Source organism: Pseudopodoces humilis, chromosome 6, assembly GCF_049639895.1.
Source record: "Pseudopodoces humilis isolate 2021_Gansu_Grassland_sample_001 chromosome 6, ASM4963989v1, whole genome shotgun sequence".
NCBI classification, from domain to species: domain Eukaryota; kingdom Metazoa; phylum Chordata; class Aves; order Passeriformes; family Paridae; genus Pseudopodoces; species Pseudopodoces humilis.
In genome coordinates, this window is record NC_142205.1 from 70,693,301 (window position 1) to 70,711,178 (window position 17,878).

At 53.1% G+C, this 17,878-nt stretch overlaps 2 protein-coding genes across 3 annotated transcripts in view; one reads left to right on the plus strand and one right to left on the minus strand.

Moving 5' to 3' along the window:
* CCNI (cyclin I) overlaps nucleotides 1-9,635 on the plus strand; it is a 22,786-nt gene extending 13,151 nt beyond the window's left edge. Inside the window, exons 3-7 of the mRNA XM_005531724.3 lie at nucleotides 3,761-3,895; nucleotides 6,210-6,284; nucleotides 6,440-6,580; nucleotides 7,324-7,554; nucleotides 8,036-9,635. Coding sequence (XP_005531781.2) covers nucleotides 3,761-3,895; nucleotides 6,210-6,284; nucleotides 6,440-6,580; nucleotides 7,324-7,554; nucleotides 8,036-8,497 — 1,044 coding nt within the window. The 3' untranslated portion in view covers nucleotides 8,498-9,635. The remainder of the gene's footprint in view (nucleotides 1-3,760; nucleotides 3,896-6,209; nucleotides 6,285-6,439; nucleotides 6,581-7,323; nucleotides 7,555-8,035) is intronic.
* The window catches only part of SEPTIN11 (septin 11), a 48,733-nt gene continuing 39,373 nt past the window's right edge, over nucleotides 8,519-17,878 (minus strand). Inside the window, exon 9 of one of the 2 annotated variants that reach the window (XM_014260387.2) lies at nucleotides 8,519-14,030. In XM_014260387.2, the coding sequence (XP_014115862.2) occupies nucleotides 14,015-14,030 (16 nt within the window). In that variant the 3' untranslated portion in view covers nucleotides 8,519-14,014. Of the gene's footprint in view, nucleotides 14,031-14,489 lie in introns of those variants that run through there. The other variant, XM_005531725.3, reaches the window with a different exon arrangement.

Consider the following 17,878-nt stretch of genomic DNA (forward strand, 5'->3'; position numbering starts at 1 on the left):
GTAAACACAGCTGCCTGCTGGGGGAAACCCGGGCTTGGGAGGCCACGGAGCAGCTGGGAACGCTCCTGTCTGTAGCCACACATTTCCCTCTCTTCCTACAGCTCATGACACCCAGCTTGTCCAACTGTTCCATGTTCCCCCATTCGCATTCACTTTGGCGACGGTGCAGGCACATGTAATATGAATTATCCTATTTTTTTTTAATATCTGGGAGAAGGTCATATTCCCTAACATCCACTGCCTTCTTCTGGAAGCCTTAAGGGAGCCTAAAACCTCCCTTGTCGTTTATTTCCCGTGGCAGTCGGGAAATCTGCATCCTTCCGTGGATCAGATCTGGCACCCCGAAGCGTGTGGAACTTTCCGTTCCCTGCTCCGAGGGTGGAGCGGCTGCACAGAGGTTTAATGAACTCACCTGCTTTGCCAGTGACAAAACGTTGAGTGTGTCTGCAGAAATCCAGTGGTCTGACTGGAGACACTAGGGAGGTATTTCTGGGGAGTAAACTTTCTGTTTTGACTCTTTAGGAGACATTTTTGGTGCTGGTGTTTAAAACCAGAACAAACTGTTTCTAAATATGTGTCAGTTGAGGTCTTTGACAGGAAGAAAGAAACCCATAGTTACAGAAGCAGGAAGACTTTCCATTTTTAGGATGGGGTGCAGGATCTGTTGGGGACTTCATTCCTGGTGATGTAATGTACCTGATTCTTCTGTTTTGTTTGTAGTTCTTGTCTAAAAATTCCTATTCCCTCCTTTTAAATGCAGGCCAGTGTCCTGGGTATGTGGAGCATACCAAAGCCAGATCTCACAAAGGCTTTTCAGCCTGAAAAAATGGTAGCCTGAGTCTGCAACCTACCTCTGTTTCTGAATGGATTTGGATTTTTTTCCCTTCTGGTTCCCCTTTCCCCCCTCCCCCACAGGTTATATGAGATGCAGGTGACATTCAGGCATTTTCTTGGGATTAAGGCTTGAGGAATGGAGCAGTAAAGACTGGTGAAAGGTTGATTTCTGCATGTTAATGAATAACTTTTAGCTTGAGAGAGACATCAGTGAAGATTTTTGGATTTATTTTTATAGGAAGCGAGTGTCACTTGTGTCACGTCTCCTTTCTTTCCTGTTCTTGCTCACTCTGTTTCCCCACTTGTTCTCTGTACCTCTTGAGGAGTCCAGAGAGCTCAATTTATTTCCAGTCCTAATGAAGGTCACCTGCTGACTGCTCAGGAGCCCACAGGGCCCAGGCAGCAACAGATGGGGAAAGAGCAGAACACCTGACACGAGATATTAAGGGAAAGATCATCAGCTGAGGTGTTTCCTCTCAATTAGGCAGCAGTGGAAATAGAGTCATGTTTTTGTTCACAGATAATATTTATTTCAGCTTAAGTATTCCACGAGTCTCCAGGTACGAGAGAGATCAGCATCCCTAGAGATGATTTGCTCTGTGCTTGCCCTCGGAGCACTCACATCTTGGGGGCCCCTGGTTCTCCTGCCTCGAGCAGGGCTGACACACAGGAAGGATCTCTGCCCCAAGGAGGAACCTTGGCTTTCCACCCCAAGGGACTTTCTCACTTTCAGCCCCCAGAGTGTCTCAGTTTTGCTTTTAGTTTCAATTAACTAAGGATCAGCGACCTCACTGCTTAATTAATTTTACTGTGCTGCATTTTGTTACTTGTGTTCTGAGGGTGTCACAGAGACAGCTCTGAGAGAGGGATGGAGCCTGGCATTTGTGTGGGAAGCTCCTTGCCCTGTGTGGAGCAGCAGCAGTGTTTGTGAGGGTGGGGGGACCAGCTCTCACTCCTGCTCCTGTCTCCTAAAACAGGCTGTAACAAACCTTTCCTGGAGGTCAAACTCACCTGTCTGTCCATCTGTGTGAGGGGATTCTGCCTCCATCCTCCCAATCCTTTATTTGCAGATAGGGTCTGGAGTAGACACCTTTTTTGTTGGGTGCCAAAAAGAGCTGGAGACTCCCTCCCTTTCCTTTATTTCCCCAGGTAGTTCTTAAGGAGCCAGTTCCATTTTGGAGCCTTCCTTGCACTGGACATGCACTGAGCTGAGGGTGCTTTGCAGTTGTTCCTTCCTCCCACAGGCCCTGTGGGGCTGGGTTGGTTTGAACTCACATCCCAGCTGTGCTGTGGCTTTGGGTCAGACACTTCTCCAGCAGCAGCTGCTGCTCCCCAAGTTCCATCCCTGCCAGCAGTGCTCACCCCTAGTCTGAAACGGTGCCTGGTGCCTGCCCAGGATGGGCAGCGAGATCCAAGGCCAGGCCTCAGGAGGGCTGGGGAGGAGAGGCAGCACACAGAGAGAGAGTCTTCCCCTTCCCAGCCATGCTGGTTTTAGGAGAAGACCTCACCTTTTGCCTGGGCAGGCACAGGGAAACAGCGCCCAGCCAGGACAGACAGCACTGGGAGCTGTGGAAGCTGCTGCCTGCTGTGGTGGGATCGAGCAGGAATGGGATTTGCCAAGGATGGAAGGGCTGGGGAAGGTGGTGGTGTTGAAATCCCCCCATGCTGCTGAGGCAGAGCCCTCCCTCCCCAGCCCAGAACATTTCCAGCCCCTACTTGAGCATTCCCCTTTCTTCCCCCTGGGGACAGCCCAGGTCCCTTTCCCCTCTTGGGAACCTTGAGCAGAGCGTTCAGTAACATCTCCTGGTGTGCAGTGTGTTCATTGTGCTCCTGGGCCCTCCTGCCCCAGGGGGGCTCACATTTCACCAGAACCCGTGTTTCTTGGAGAAAACAGCAGGCACTTCTTACTCAAGAGCCGGGCTGTAGCTGAGCAGCAGCTGAGAGCAGAGGCCCATCTGGAGCAGCAGACAGTGCTGGTGACACCGAGGTGTTTCAGTGGTAGATGTAGTTTGAAGTATTTATTTTTTATCAGTACTGGGGTGGTTTTATTCTGAATTCCTGCAGCTTTGCCCTCATGGCATTACCAGCAGCAGTTACAGCCCAGCTTTTCATGCTTGTGGGCACATCCCTGCTGATTGTCCCCAATAATCCCCACTGGAGCGAGACCAGACAGTTCCTTGGTTGATGTGAAGGGCTCTAGGAAAGCTGGAGATATTTCTGAACTGGGTCACAGGGAAGGATTTTGTGTCAGTGACTGAGCTGTACGTGTGGTTGAAATGTAGCTCTTGTCCAAACAGATCGATGGGGGAGACAATGGCCAAACATCTAAACCAAGCACCAAACCCAAAATGCAGGCAAGGCTGTGGCTGCTGCCTCCCCGTTCCCAGGTCACTGAGCCACAGAGAGCCTTGTGTCAGTTGTTTGCAATATTCTTTATTTGACAGGTACTGAGCTAAAAAAATCCCCATAAGCCGAAGGAAAAAAAGACCTTTCCCCACAAAACCCCAACCGAGTGCCTCCACTCTGCCGTTGGCAAGGGGAGTTTTGTTCCAGCTGGGAATTTCTGTGTATCCACATGGTTCTGAGGAGGTTAAAAAAACAATAAAAAAGAATAACTAAATAAATAATACATTTCTGGGCACTACTCTGGAGCTGAGCCTGCCAGTGCTTGACGAACTACAGGTCACCCATCCTCTTTTCCCCACTGTACAGTGACACTGGAGTGAGGTTTGGGATTGCTGTAAGCAAAGTTGTCTTTTCCAGGGCATGTTTTTGGGATGGGATAAGTAACTGGAGGGACAAAGTGGTGACTGGGGCTGGCTCCAAGCTCCCCATTTCCAAAGGAGGTTTTGTTTCTGTGCCGAGTGAGCCCCTTTGGGACTTTCCTAGCCCGTGTGCAAGAACAGTCTGTCTTTCTCTCCCCCAGGATGTAGCCATTTCTCCAAGGCAGAGGGATGAGGTCATCCAGTGGCTGGCCAAGCTCAAGTACCAGTTCCACCTTTACCCAGAAACGCTCGCCCTGGCCATCAGCCTCTTGGACAGGTTTTTAGCAGCAGTAAAGGTAAATATTTGCAGCTCCCCAGACGGGAACAGATCGCTGCCCGTGGCGCACGGTCGGTGCTGTGGCCGCAGGAAGCGCTTCCTTCCCCCGGCCCGTGCCCCTGCCCTGCTCACACGTGTGTGGGCAGCACCTGCTGTGCTCTGTAGCCAGAGCTGGGGGGTTTGGGCAGCCAGAGGGCAGTGTCTGAGGCAGTGCCCGTGAGCCCCAGGCCAGCCCTCGGACAGCAGCACCAGGGACGGGCCCTGCTCACTTCCGTGGCTGCTTTCCTCCCATTTGTACCACCCCGAAATGCTGGGGCACCTGCTAGCGGGAAACCAGCCCAAAAAAGAACTGAGCAGAGGTTTGAGCCTGGCGGGGGGGGGCTGGTGCAGGGCAATGGGGAAACAAAATGGGCCGAGAGGGTTGAAACACAGACAACAGCTTCTGGGAGAGTAGTTCCCTACCAAGCTGCTCTACAGCCTGATGGACTCCATCTTGGACTGGTGCGAGAGGTGGGAAGGAAAAAGGGAAGCAAACACAGGTGCAGGCTGTCCATGTGACCGCTGTGCCCTCCTGCTGTGCTCAACCCAGCTGGAATGGATGAGCCCCTTTGGGTTTCAGGCTGTTCCTCCACAGAAACTGCTTAAAAACAGGGAGAAAACCTTTTGGGCTCGCTGCAGCTGGGACCTGCTGCCCCTCTGGCCCCCTTAGCTGGGCCATGCTTTGTACCTGCTGAGTGACCAAACACACTGCTCCAACGTGGATTCCCTGGCCTGGAGCTGTGAAGTCAGGCTGTGGAAGTTGACCTCTGACCACATTTGCTCAGTTCCATTCCATGCTCAGCAATCCGTGGTCTCGTGTGCAAGCACGTGTGTCACCCCACAGCAGCACCGTGTTGGGTGAGCGATGTCCCCTAGGAGATGGTAGCTGGAGGATGCATTCCCAGCCTGTGCCCTTGCTTTCCCGTGTGTGAGACTTTGCTAGACCACCACTGATATCATTCATTAACTCACCCCTTAAATATTAATAAATATTGATCATGTTTTCATGCAAGCCATGGAAGTTACTCTTTTTAAGAATCCCAAGTAGCTGATTTACTGGAATGCTGAGATTGCAGCAAAGATTAAGATCCCTCAGGAGCCAGTGCCCTCAAGTGCAGGTTTTATTTCAGCAAGCTGGAGCAGCCAGGGAGTCTGTACTGAAAATGTGGGACTACGAGTCCAGAGCCCACTGTGTGCTTTGGGCAGCGAGCAGGAAGGGCAAAGGGGCTTTCCCTGGGTGAGCACTGGGCCTTTGTGTGCTCCCTCCCCGGTATTCCTCTCCCACAGAGTTCATTCCTCTCAACTCCTGTTTTTTCAGGGGCTTCTCTGTGGGATTTTACTATGAACACCACCAGTCCCTGCCCCAGGAACAGACTTGGGGATTGCTGGGACTGTTAGCCAGAGCCAGCAGAGTTGCTGTACCTCACTGCACAGCACCCTCAGCAGGGCCCAGTCCCAGTCCTGCCCTAAGGGAATTCATTCCCTTGGACACCTGAATGCACGAGTGCAGCTGGTGAGCGCAGGATTTTCACTTGCCTTCGCATTCAGCATCTCTGACCACAGGCAGGAGAGCCCAGCTGCCAGGAGCTGCTCACGGCTCTGCAGCTGTGCCAGGGTTTAGCAACAGCCTCTGCCTTTCCACTCTGGAGGAGGTGGCCGTGGCCAGTGACTGTTACGCTGCCAGTGGGAGTGAAGCCCCTTATCAAGGTGTTTACGTGTACAAAGCTCACAAAAACCCTTTCCCCTCCAAATTGCTACAACCTTGCCTAAAAACCATCTCCTTGTGTAAGGGAGCAGCTCTCCCTAACTAATCCCTGGGCCACAGTTCTGGGAACTGTAGTGTGAAATTACAAGTGGTAATTTCACAAGGGTTTTTTGATTTCTGAGTTACACTTCCCCAGGCAAAGACAGTGTTTTCCAATTCCCATTCCCATTCCATGTGTCAGCTGCAGCAGCACTCAGAGCAGAGCTCTGCTGCAGCAGGTGGAGCAGCTTTTCTGTGAGGGGACGAGCTCCCCTCAGGATTTCTCTTTTCCAGTTCCGCTGCAGTGCCTGAACCCGAGCTCTTCCCAGTTCAGTGCTGCCCACTCCGATCACGGGGCTGGCAGATCCCTGCCCTGCCTGACGTCACGGAGCAGGGATTTGTGCTTGGCACAGCTTGCCCCGCTGCCAGGGCGTAGTCAGACCTGCACACCCAGAAGGAGACCCTGCGGCTTGGGATGCCCCAGCAGGAGGATCAGGGCATCATGGCTGCATCCCACTGACACAGTCCTCTCTGCCCTCCTGTCCCACAGGCCCGTCCGAAGTACCTGAACTGTATTGCAATCAGCTGCTTCTTCCTCGCTGCAAAGACCATTGAGGAAGATGAGGTAACTCTGTTCTTCCTGCTGTGGCACTGTGTGACTGTCTGCCCTCCCAGCCCTACCTGTGGTCGCTGCCACTTGCCAGGAGAGGGGTGAAGCCTTTGGTGTGATTGCTCTACTGATTGGTTCTCTCCTTTCTTTCTCTGCCTTGGCTTTTGCAGAGGATTCCAGTACTGAAAGTGTTGGCTCGGGATAGCTTTTGTGGTTGTTCTCCAGCTGAAATTCGCAGAATGGAGAAGATCATCCTGGATAAACTGAACTGGGATCTTCACATGGCAACACCACTGGATTTCCTTCATATTGTAAGTAAAGGGCTGCTGATGTTCTTTCTGGTGTCTTGTCAGTGCAAATGTGTCAAGAAGCACCTAGACAAAAATTCTACCTGTAGGGGAGCAAAGACCTTGGAAATATATTTGTAATTCCTCTGTACCTGTAGTTTCTGAAAGAAAATGCTTTGCCAGAGAATTCCAGAGGAGACCTGTCACTCTTAAAGTGCAGTATCCAAAACATGGGCCTGCCATCTGACCCTTGGGCCTGGTCTGGGGCGTGTTCAGCCACAGATTCACAGCTCCTGAAAATTGTGCCCCTAACTCTTCACTGCCACTGGTCTTCCTCAAAGCAGCACCAGGCAGCAGGGAAACCAGGAGTGCAGCCATGGAGAAAGCCCCGAGGGTGGGCTGGGAGTGTGGATCTGTGCCTGCTGCAGACCCGCACGGCTAAGAGCCAGATCCACGCGTTGAGAGGAGATCATGGGGGGTGTCCTCAGGTTCTCTGTGGAATTTTATCCTCACTCCTTGCCCAAGGAGTTGGGCTAGGACCCCTGAACAAGGGTGGATGGGAATGCCTTTTGCAGAGCCCTAGAGTCTGGTGCCCAAGCAGGTCCCACCAGCGAGCTCTGGTGGGTTCAGCGCGTTGGGATTTTCCCCGCGGGGTGGAAAATACCCCCAGGGTTAGGCTGGAGGATCCCTGTGTGTCCAGGCTGCTCCCAAGGTGCGCCGTGGTCTGGCCGGCGCCGGCAGCTGCCCCGTGTGCTTGTGTCCTGCAGTTTCACGCCGTGGCGGTGTCCAGCAGGCCGCAGCTCTTGGCCCTGCTGCCCACGCCGAGCCCCTCGCAGCACGTGGCGGCGCTCACCAAGCAGCTGCTGCACTGCATGGCCTGTTTCCAGCTGCTGCAGTTCAAGGGCTCCATGCTGGCGCTGGCCATCGTCAGCCTGGAGCTGGAGAAGCTGCTCCCTGACTGGCTGGCTCTCATCATCGAGCTGCTCCAGAAGGCACAGGTGAGGAGGGCGGTGCACGCGGAGCGGGGAGGGACCGGGGCCGCATCCCGCTCGGCGCTCTGGGCTTTGCCGTTCCGTGCTGCCCGTGGCTGCCCTCTGCTCCTCTTCTGTGGGGGTGGCTGGGCCTCTGCCTGGAGAGACAGCACTGACCCTGTAGGAGTCCTGGCCACCTCCACTGGGTGATGGTGAGCAGCCGTGTGCCCTGATGTACACAGGCCCTTGCTGCACCAGGGAGAAAACACAGCAGGGAGAAATCCCTCTTGGCAGTGCCTCTTCCTTTCATTCACAGCCGCTAAACACAGGCAGTGAAATCCTTGACTGTCTCAAAGATCTGCCTCTTTCCCCCCACGATGTGCACGAAGGAGCAGGGGGTGTATCTTAGGAAGTCACCGTGGGAGGGGTCCGGCGTGCAGCGCGTTGTTGGCGATGCCAGAACAGCGATCCCAAAACAGCGGTACCTTTGCTTGTCTTCCCACTCCAGATGGACAGCTCACAGCTGATCCACTGCCGGGAGCTCGTGGCACATCACCTTTCCACTCTGCAGCCTTCTCTGCTGCCCAACTCTGTATATGTCTACAGTCCCCTCCAGCAGACCCTGGTGACCTGTAACAGAGGAGCGTTCCACCGCCAGCCCTCCTCTGTCCCAGGGCCGGGTTTCTCCAAGGACAACGGCCGGCCAGAAGCGCCCGTCTCAGCTACAGCCGCGCTCTACCCGCGCCTGCCCGCCCCCGCCGGCGGCTGCAAGCCAGGCTCCGCCAAGCGCAAGGTGGAAGAGATGGAAGTGGATGACTTCTACGATGGCATCAAGCGCCTCTACAACGAAGAGCTGGCTCCGGAGGCAGTGGCCCTGGAGAACATGGGCTCTGTTTGCGGTGCCGACGTCTCGCGGCAGGAGGGCAGCGTGTCCCCTTGCCCGCCTCTGCAGCCGGTGTCTGTCATGTAGTGCCACCGCGGGAGCTGGCAGCCCGTGTCCTCAGCAGGGTGAGAAGGGGCCGTACCTTGTCAGGCTGAACTGAAGGGAGCCAAAAGAAAACCAGGGAAAAAAAAAAAAAAAAAATCCCGACCCTTTCTTCAATTTTATTTCTTGTGCGGCTAATTCTAGTTCCACTGTTTAAGCACGAAAAAACACAAAAAAGTATAAAAATCTAAAAAAAGACCCAAAAACCAAACAAAAAAAGTAGCAAAAACCTGTTCCTTTCTAGTGTTGTCGGTTCCACTGTTTTTCTGCTCCTGTGTGTTGTAGCCCATTCTCCACATCCGAGAGCTCACAGCAGCCCTGCAGAGCTGTTCTGGGTTTCCCAGCCAACTAATGCTGATCCCATTCCCACCCGCTCCTCGCTCCCTTTCTGCCTGCTCCTCTTTTAGTTCTCAGCCAGTCTCGTGCATGACGTTCTGTCCTGCCCCACCTCCACCACAGCTTTCTTTTTCCCTTCTAAACAGAAAACCTCTTTTGTTAATAGCTGGGTGTTTAAATGTGATAATATTGAAAAACTGGATTTAAACAAACGATTAGGCAGGAAAGAAGCCCAAACCAACGCTTGCAAGCTGCTCCACACGTCAGTAATTCCCACAGGAGTGTCAAGGTGCTCTGTGCCTCGCACAGAGACTTCTCCCAGTTACACCAGTTTGCCTTTCCCAACACGGAAAGCAGTTACTGGGTTTTGTATCTGTAGAACTGAAACCATTTTTTTCTTGCTGTGTTGCACTCAGTGTGGATTCTCACCAAGGCTTGGTTCTCTCCACCAAATGTAACCCTTGAATCGCGCAGGGCCCGGTTCTCCCTGCACGTTTCCCAGCGCCGCTGGGTGAGGTGCCGGGGTGGCTGAGCACGCCTGAGGTTTGGAACGTGTGTCATCACCAGCCACAGAACCAAAACAAAACACCCCGACCCCCGAGTTTTGTGTTCATGGAACTTCTAACCAAGAGCCAGCCCTTTAACGCGTCTCCTCCGTGTGACACCCTGTTCTCAGAACACCCTGTCCCGACTGTAAGCTCTCTCCACAGCCCTGAGGAAGGTATTGTATCCAGAGCCATTGTACTGATGAAAGCCTTCTGGTAGCAATAAAGAAAGTTGTCCTGGATTCCCTGTCTGGTGTTGTGCTTTTCAGCCGATGCCTGGCTAGGCTTTACCTGGAGGCTGCCAGGGAGCTGCTGTGTGCCAGACCCCGGGAAAGGGGCTGGGCAGCCAGGGGAGTCACCCAGCATGAACTCATTGTCTCTCCAGCAGTTCCAGCTTTAGCCCTGGCTCTGGTACCCTCCCAGGCTGAGAGCCTGGCTGGGACACTGCTCCATGTCCCCTGGCCTGGAGTCCCTCCTGCTCCCTGCCTTCCAAGGTGCCACCTTCCTGCTGTCCACCACGACAGCCTCCGCTTGGGTTTCAGCTTCTTCCTGCCACGGCTCAAAAAATCCCCCTCAAGACGACGTTTCTCAGCAGGGTGTGTGTCTTCCTTCCCTTGCAGCCCTTCCTGCTGTCCTTACGGTATTTTCAGTCCCTGACCTTCTCCTCCCACGGCTCAGTTTTCCAAAGCCAGGCTGCTGAGCAGGCTCAAGGTGTCACTAGCACACCCCCAAGCAAAGCACCTTGGCACTGCGGGATATCCCCAGCTCTGGGGCTCACTGCTTCCAGCCCATGGCACATTACACACCTTTTCCAGTTCAGTTACACTGGCTTTTCTCTCCCCACGCTCTTCCCCCCCAGGTTTAGGGGCAGATTCTTGCTTCCCTTGCACATGGGGCACTCACAAATGCACACAAGGAGAGGAGTTGGCAGGATGGGAACAGGGAGCCTGTGCCAGCTGGCTGGAGCAGCAAGGAGGGGAGCTGGGCCTCAGCAGAGATGGGGGTGCCACTGGGGCAGTTTGCTGTCCCAGGGGTGCTGCAACCACGGCTCAGCATTGCTCTGGGAAGGTTACTGTGTCCTTGTCACTGTTTCCCACTGCCCCACTGGGCACAGCCCCAGCTCATGGCAGCCTTCTGGGGAGAGCTCTGTCTTCCAAAATGCACCCCATTAACAGCATCACTGTGGCTCTCCCCAAACTGCCCAGAACCCTTCCTGGCCTCCTTGTGCTGCCTGGAGTGGGCCGGCGAGCCCTGGGAAGCAAACACCTGTAGAGGCAGGACTGAGTCTCCCTGGCTGCCAAGGCAGCTTTCCTGCTCCCCAGTCCCAAACACAGCCACGTCCAACAGACACGTTTTACTTCCTCGGTGCTGTGCACAAACTCACCCCAATTCCCTTGTGCCAGGCAAATCCAACACAACAAGGCTCAGCCACAGCCTGGTCCAGGTGAGTGTCCTGCTGTCCTGGCACAGGCCCTGGACTCCTGTGGGCACCTCTGTGGCTGCAGCATCCGACAGCATCCCGTTGTTTTTGTTCTTCCCTGGAGCAAGCGCAGCAGCTGCCCGCTCCAGCCCCACCCGGCACGGCCCCCATCACCTTCAGCAGCAGCCTGACTTCTGTGCTGTTCCCACTGTTGGAACACGGGCCCGTACTGGAGCACTGCCAGGGCTTCTTGTTTCTCACAGGAAAACATTCCCTGATGCCCTCGACTCGTTCCTGTGACCTTCCCACCAACTTGGCAGCACCCCGGTGCTTCACGTCAGGGATCTGCCCAAGATGCCAGCCCAGGGTCTGTGTGTGCTCCAGTGGGGCCCAGAGCAGCGCAGGCCAGCATCTCCCTCAGGAGCACTGGGATGATACGGCTGACAAACCCAAGTGTTTGCTCAATGCCCCAAGCCCAGGGAGCTCCCCAGGGCACAGCAGCCACATCCCGGTGGAGCACTGCTGCTTGTTTCCTTCAAGCCTTCAGCTGCAATCCCAGCTCAGCCTCACACGCTGTGCTGCTCCCCGCAGCACCCGGCTTCCCTGAGCCCCTGAAGGATTTGCTCTCCAGACACAAGAGCGTGGCTCCTTCTGCAGCAGCCACACAAGGGTTAACCCCAAAGCACGACTTTTCAACTGGGAGTGGATGAAGTGGCTTTCCCAGCTCTGCTGGGGGACACTCGGTGACAAATACCCTCCCTGAGCCGCGCTGACACCTCTTCCCCAAGAGCTGCAGCCATGCAGAAAGCAGCTGAAGGTCACGTAGCCATCCCTTCTCCCAGCCCTGGGCTGTGGGAAAGCCCCCACCAACCTCTGGCAGCTCCACCCCTCATTCCACGGACATCCCAGCCTCCCGCTCCTCCTCTCCGCCCTTATCCACCACCAACGGATTGTGACTGTTTCCCTTATGGACCTGTCCTCCCTGAATTTACCTTTTAAAAAACCCTAAGCCAAGCCCAAAACCTTCTGCTGCCACCGTCCACCTCAACAACCTGGGGCAACAAACGCCGGGAAGTCAGTACCTGCTCTGTAAGAAAGCTACTCCATGTCTCCAGCCCATTTCCTTCCAGCTAAGTGCCCATTGGATTAATTGGAGGATTAATGCCCGGCATTCGGCACTCACTGCCATCGAGCTTTCCCAAGAGCCACAAATAAAGCTGGGCTGCAGGGGACCTCTAGAGGTCGTGTGCTGCCACCTCCTGCTCGCAGCAGGGCTGGATCCTCGCTCGCCTCTGCCTTCCCCTCTCCAAACGGAGCCCCCTCACCTGGCACGCTGCTGCTCCAGCCCACTGACCATTTAGTGCCCTTCTCTAACTCCGCTGTGTCCTTCTGCAGACACGAGGTCCAGAGCTGCGAGCAGGACTCAAGGCACCAGCACAGCAGAACTCTACAGAGCTGCAAAATAAAGGCAGTCCGCGTGAGTATCGGTGTTTGGGTTGTGCCCGTCTGCTTCTCTGTATCGAGCTTGGAAAATAATTCTGTCTGGAGGTCAGAAGTAACAACACCAACACGGTGTGAGGGCTGAGTGGAACATAAAGAGAGGATTCCCTGCCTGGAACAGGGTCTCACAGGAGCCTGCAGGATCCATCCAGCGGCTGGGGTGGCTGACCTGGGCAAGCTGCACAGCCCACAGCCAAGGCCCCTGGGCCCCCAGCAGCGGTCACTGACACTGGAAACCGGCACTGGAAGGAAAGACACACTAAGCTGGGCATTTAATGGGCAAGGCACGTTGTCAGTCAGCAGCGACCACCTTTGTGTGCAGCCAGCCCTGGGCCAGGCTGGCAATCCCACTGGCCTGCATGAGGCACAGGAGAGGCTCGAGCACCAGCACAGCCTGAGCCCCAGCAGCCCTTGGCTGCATGGCTAATCCCTGTTTTCAGGCTGCATGGTTACGATTTTTTTTCTGAAAAATATCCACAGCCCTTCAGGCTGGGCAGCAGCCAGCAAGTCCAGCTACATCCCAGGAAAAAGGGTACAGCCCAAGCTCAGTAACTTTTCTGAGTGTACCTATAAAGTCACCTCTTTGGTTGCAAAGGTTTCCAGGAAAAGCAGTTTTCCTTCTGTCTCCCACTGAAAAGTGCTGCAAGATATTGTGCTTCTGGAAAAAAAAACCCAGCAGATTTCAGCAGAGCCCCTCAGCAGCTGGCACGTCACACACCGATTGCCAGAGGCAAAACCCAGACCAGCTCAGGGTAGCTTTACCTCGGCAGGTTAAAGGAAGGGGATTCCTTGATTAAGGTTCACAGATGCAAAGAATAAATCACTAGTATTCGGTTAAAAAATAAAAGTGCATCACTCTACACAAAACAACATCCCAAGAGGCTCAGGCTGCCTCCTTCCATCCATCCCAAACCAGCTGGAGGTCACTACACCCATTTACAGGTTTTGTTTTTACCTTCAAGCCATCCTTTGGCGCTTCTCAAACTTTTGGATTGAGTTCACTTCCAAAGTAAACAAGGTAGAAATTTGAACAACTTGCCCACATTCAGGACTGTTACAAAAATAATCACTAGTTAGGCTTCACGAAAACAAAATGAAGCCCTCAATCTAAGTACGAGCCGGTGCAGCTCAGCTGTACAAAACCAGAATCCTGCTCTGCCCGTAGCGAGGCACAGCCAGAAAATAAGGCCTTGACTGGATGTGTCATCCACCTTCGCACAGAGACACACTGAGAACATCACCAGGTGTACGGAGACATTTCCAGCCGTGCCAGAGGAGCACAGGACGCCCTTGAGGTGAAGCTGTGGTGTCCAAAGGAGGCAGGCTTGAGGCAGAAATGAAATCCTCACCCCCAGTCTGTCGCTCAGTGTGTGCGTGTTATGGCAAAAGAAAAGGGGGAGGGAGGCAGAGAAGTCCAACTAACCCAGAGCAATGAGTCACAGTGAGGCCGCCGTTCCCTCTGGCAGTGCTGGAAGCCTGGACGCTGTCGGAGGCGCGCCGGGAGCGGGCAGATCCCGCACAGACACACAGCACAGCACACCCTCAGACGCACGGGTGGGAACAAAGGGGGAAGGAGAGGAGGGCACACGTGATGGAGGAATGAGATGGCTCTTCTGCTGGCAGGGGTGCCCGGATCCGCGGCTCTTCCAGTGCCCTACGGTCCACTGGGAGAGGGGGTGTGGGGGCTTTGGCAAGTGACGCTTACATAAAGAAGAAGCTACAGAAAAGAGAGAAAAACAGAAGAAAAAAGAAACAGAGGTTCAGAATTGAAATGAAAAAGTGAGGGTGGGGGGGGGAAACAAAGGAAGAACAACATTTTAATATAAGTCACGGGGGAAGGAATGTACCGGGCAGGTGTCACACGCACCAATTCCGGCCTGAGCTCCCCGGGATAGCGGCTGAGGTGGGGAACAAGCTCGTGACCACCACAAGAAGCGACTGACAAACACCAGCACGAACCTCTACAGAGGCACCTCAAAGGCACAGAACCACCTGCTGGCAAGGCAGAGGCTGACAGGTGACCCTCCTGTCACAGAACGGCAACAGCAAACGTCACAAAGGCCACGCAAAGACCAAAGCTTTGGGTAAAAATATATTTCCTCTCCCCACTTCAAGTGTTGGCACTATTTGGATCTGTAACCTGAAGCATATACAAGAAATAACTGAGCTTATGCTATAAGGTTATTATTCCATCTGTAATTCAAAAACTGAAATATTTTAACATCAAATAAAGTGACAATATCTAACAGATGCATACATATCATTTGCATTAACACTGTATGTAGGTTACACAATTGTTCAGTTACAAACATGGGTTACTTTCCAATAGCAAGGTAATAAAGTCCTACATCTATGGTTTAAGGCAATCAGGATATTAAAAATACAAGATTTCTACCGCTGTTCACAGCTTTGTTTCCCGTTAATTAAAAAAACCCTTCATATGTGAAGAGCTCCGAGCTGGCACGCGCCGGCGAGAGCACCGCAGATATCACACCCTGCACGTGCAGCCCGGGCCCTCGGAGAAGGGACACGAAGGGGGACCGGGGTCAAGTGGACAGATCTGATGTGGTCACACACAAAAAGACATTTCCATCTGCACTTGGACGGGTTGGGAGAAGCAGAAGGAGAGCTGCCTGCAGAAACATCGGTCCTGTTTAACATGGATGTACTCCCAGGGAGACACCATCTCCCTGCTGGGATTTCAAGCTGTCAGAAGCACACGGAGGGGGTGACGGGAGTGGCAGCTCTCCAGCTGGAGAGGAGCCCGGGGTGGGCGCCAGTGCCTGCTTTCCCCGCTCCTGGAGCACCACAGGAGATGCATTTCAAGATGATGCATTTCACAACCACGAGCTCCAGGGGCACCTTCCTACCCACTGCCCTGCCTGAAAGGGACTGTGTGACCCCCAGAGGGTTCTGGGGTAGCGAACCCTTACCCATCTCCTGCTTTCCCACTGCCTGCCAGACCCACGTGTGCCTCCTCTCTACAGGGCAGCCACAGCCCCTCACAAGGACCTGGCTTGTCTTTGCTCTTCCATTCTGAGGGTTTGCTTCATGCCCTGGGAACATGAGCATCCCAGAAAAAGCATCTTCCAGCGTGATTTCCTGCTCCTTTGTATTAGCCTGAGGACTGAAATCCACCTTGTCAGGAACATGCAGTTTTAGAGGAGTTTGTACCAGCCCACTTGCAAGTAAGTGGACTTGGAGAATCTCCCAGCAAAGCACAGCTGGTCTCCTGTCAGGAGCGAGGCAGGAAGGGGCAGTCTCCTCCTGCTGTACTTACATGCAAAGGTGAAAGCACATCCAGCCAGACCTGAGTGTGTCACTCGCTCCATGCACATCAGGGGCTACTGTGAAAAAAGGCACGGGCAAAGAAGAGCAACAAGAGAAGCAGAAACAAGCTAAACATGGCCCAGGGGTTCGAGATGGGAAAAAAAAAAAGTTATTACCATGTCCTTTGGCAAAAAAACCAAACAGTACCTTTGACATCTTCAAGTTTGTGGTTTATTCCCAGTTCCTCCAACATGGCTTGTTTTCTGCTGGAGAAAAGCTCAACCAAAAAGACACTAATGCACTTGGTCACAGCTTTCTGTCAAAAAGGAAAAGCTCAACTCAGCTGATTTCCCCTGCTAAACATCCCCTGAAGGGCTGTTAAATGAAGCAGGAGAAATAAATGTTAAAATTAAGTTTTCTACTTGGCACAAAACACTGGTAATTAAAAAGAGGACGCGCACAGAGGCAGCTGAAGCAAAGCATATTGCCACGAGCGCTCGGTGATGGGCATGTGATGTGACTGTAAAAAACTCATGCAAACAACTCAAACTTCTTCCTTCATAACTCAAGATTTTAAAGCTGGGTTTGCCAGAAGCCACAAGAACCAGAATTTCATTTTTCCAAACAACCCTGCAGCAAACCTATTTAACCTGATGGAAAGTGCATAGCTGGCAAGTCCAGAAGGGGAAAAAAAACCAACCCAAACAACAAAAACCAAAATAATAATAATAGTAACAATTTTTTTAAAAAAAATTTAAAAAGGATAAAAAGGTCAACTGTTTAATTTCCAGCTTATTTATCCATTTTTGCTGTCCATTGCCAAGACATGGTACATAGATATCCTCTTCCTAAAGCCATGTTTAAGCAGTGAGGGTTAAAAAGCAAGACAACCCATAAGCTCACCTCCAAGCACTTCTCAATCCAACACTTGAGGAAAAAGTGATTAAAAAACATGAGAATTCTGCCTTCTCTTTTTCCTCCAAAGAAATTCCATCTGGAAGCAGGCAAACAGCTGTAGTGGGAGACTCAGGAAGGAAGAGTTTTGTCTAAGAGGGCTTTAAAGAAGGCAACAGAAGACTGCCTAGCTAGGAGCAGAGGAAGAAATCCAGGAGTCACAGGGTAAGCATGGCTCGCCGCTCCTTGGGAAGGAAGGGAAAGACTCTGTCTGCAAGCAGTGGTGTGGAAAAAACACTTTGAACAGAGCCACTTGCACCGTCTGCTGGCCAGAGAGCGGGGCCTGGCTTATCCTGCATCTCCTTGGTGTGTTCTAGGGACACCTAATGGGACACTATTCCTGCTGCAGGGGGGCTTGGGGGGCAGCACAGCCACTGTGTCTAGGCACCTTCTCTCCTGGAATTCTGGATGCCACAGCCTTGCAAGAAGTCTGTATAGAAGTTTGTGCAGGAACGCCCCTGGAAGCTCCAAGAGGATGCTGAAGGCTCTATCTTCCCCCTGCCCAGGTATCTAATTCCATAAGGGCTGCTAAGCCTTGCTAAGACCCTGCCTGTTGGAGACCAGGTAGGATTTTAGGGGAGGTCCCAAAGGTTTGAGGCAAGTGGTGCAGGGAGAGCGGTGCTGGGAATGGTCCCTCCCCGAGGCAGCCGCAGAGCTCCGCTGAGCTGGAAGGGAGGCTGGAGAACCAGGCCAGCAAACCCAGCCCTGGCCAGGGCACACAGCAGGAAGGAGAGAATATTCCATACACAACAGGAACTAATACAAATTATCATGCAAATGTCACGGCATGCAAGGTCAGTTACACTTGGTTATCTACACACACCCCCCTCCCTCTCCCCGGCAGGGACTGGGGCTGCTGTAACTCATCAGCTCCTGAAGAAATGCGGAGCAGGCTCAACTCCAGCTTGAGCCGTGCCATGGGCTGGGCTCACTCCTACACAACTCATTCCCTGGGGCTGGTGAATCCAGGGGCTCCTGCAGCCAGCAGCACTGAGGACACCTGAGCCAGTCAATACCTGGAGCTGCTGATACCCAACTCTGACTCTTGGTTCGGACTGGGGGCCAAAAATAATTTACTGCTGATCGTTTTGGTGAAAGAATACATGGTATCATCATTATCTCGGTCCCTCCACCCACCCCTGAACTTCCACTCATACAGTTCTGCACCCAATCCCTCTTCCTTCTTGTTCCCACTATGTTATTAGGTGAGTTAATAGTTATTCGTGTTAAAAAAATGGAAAAAAAAATATAAAAAGAAAACAGATGGCAGAGACACATTACTGCAAAAGCAGGTGAATGCAGGAACATCCTTGGCTCGACAGGCTTTATGTGAAGCTTGCA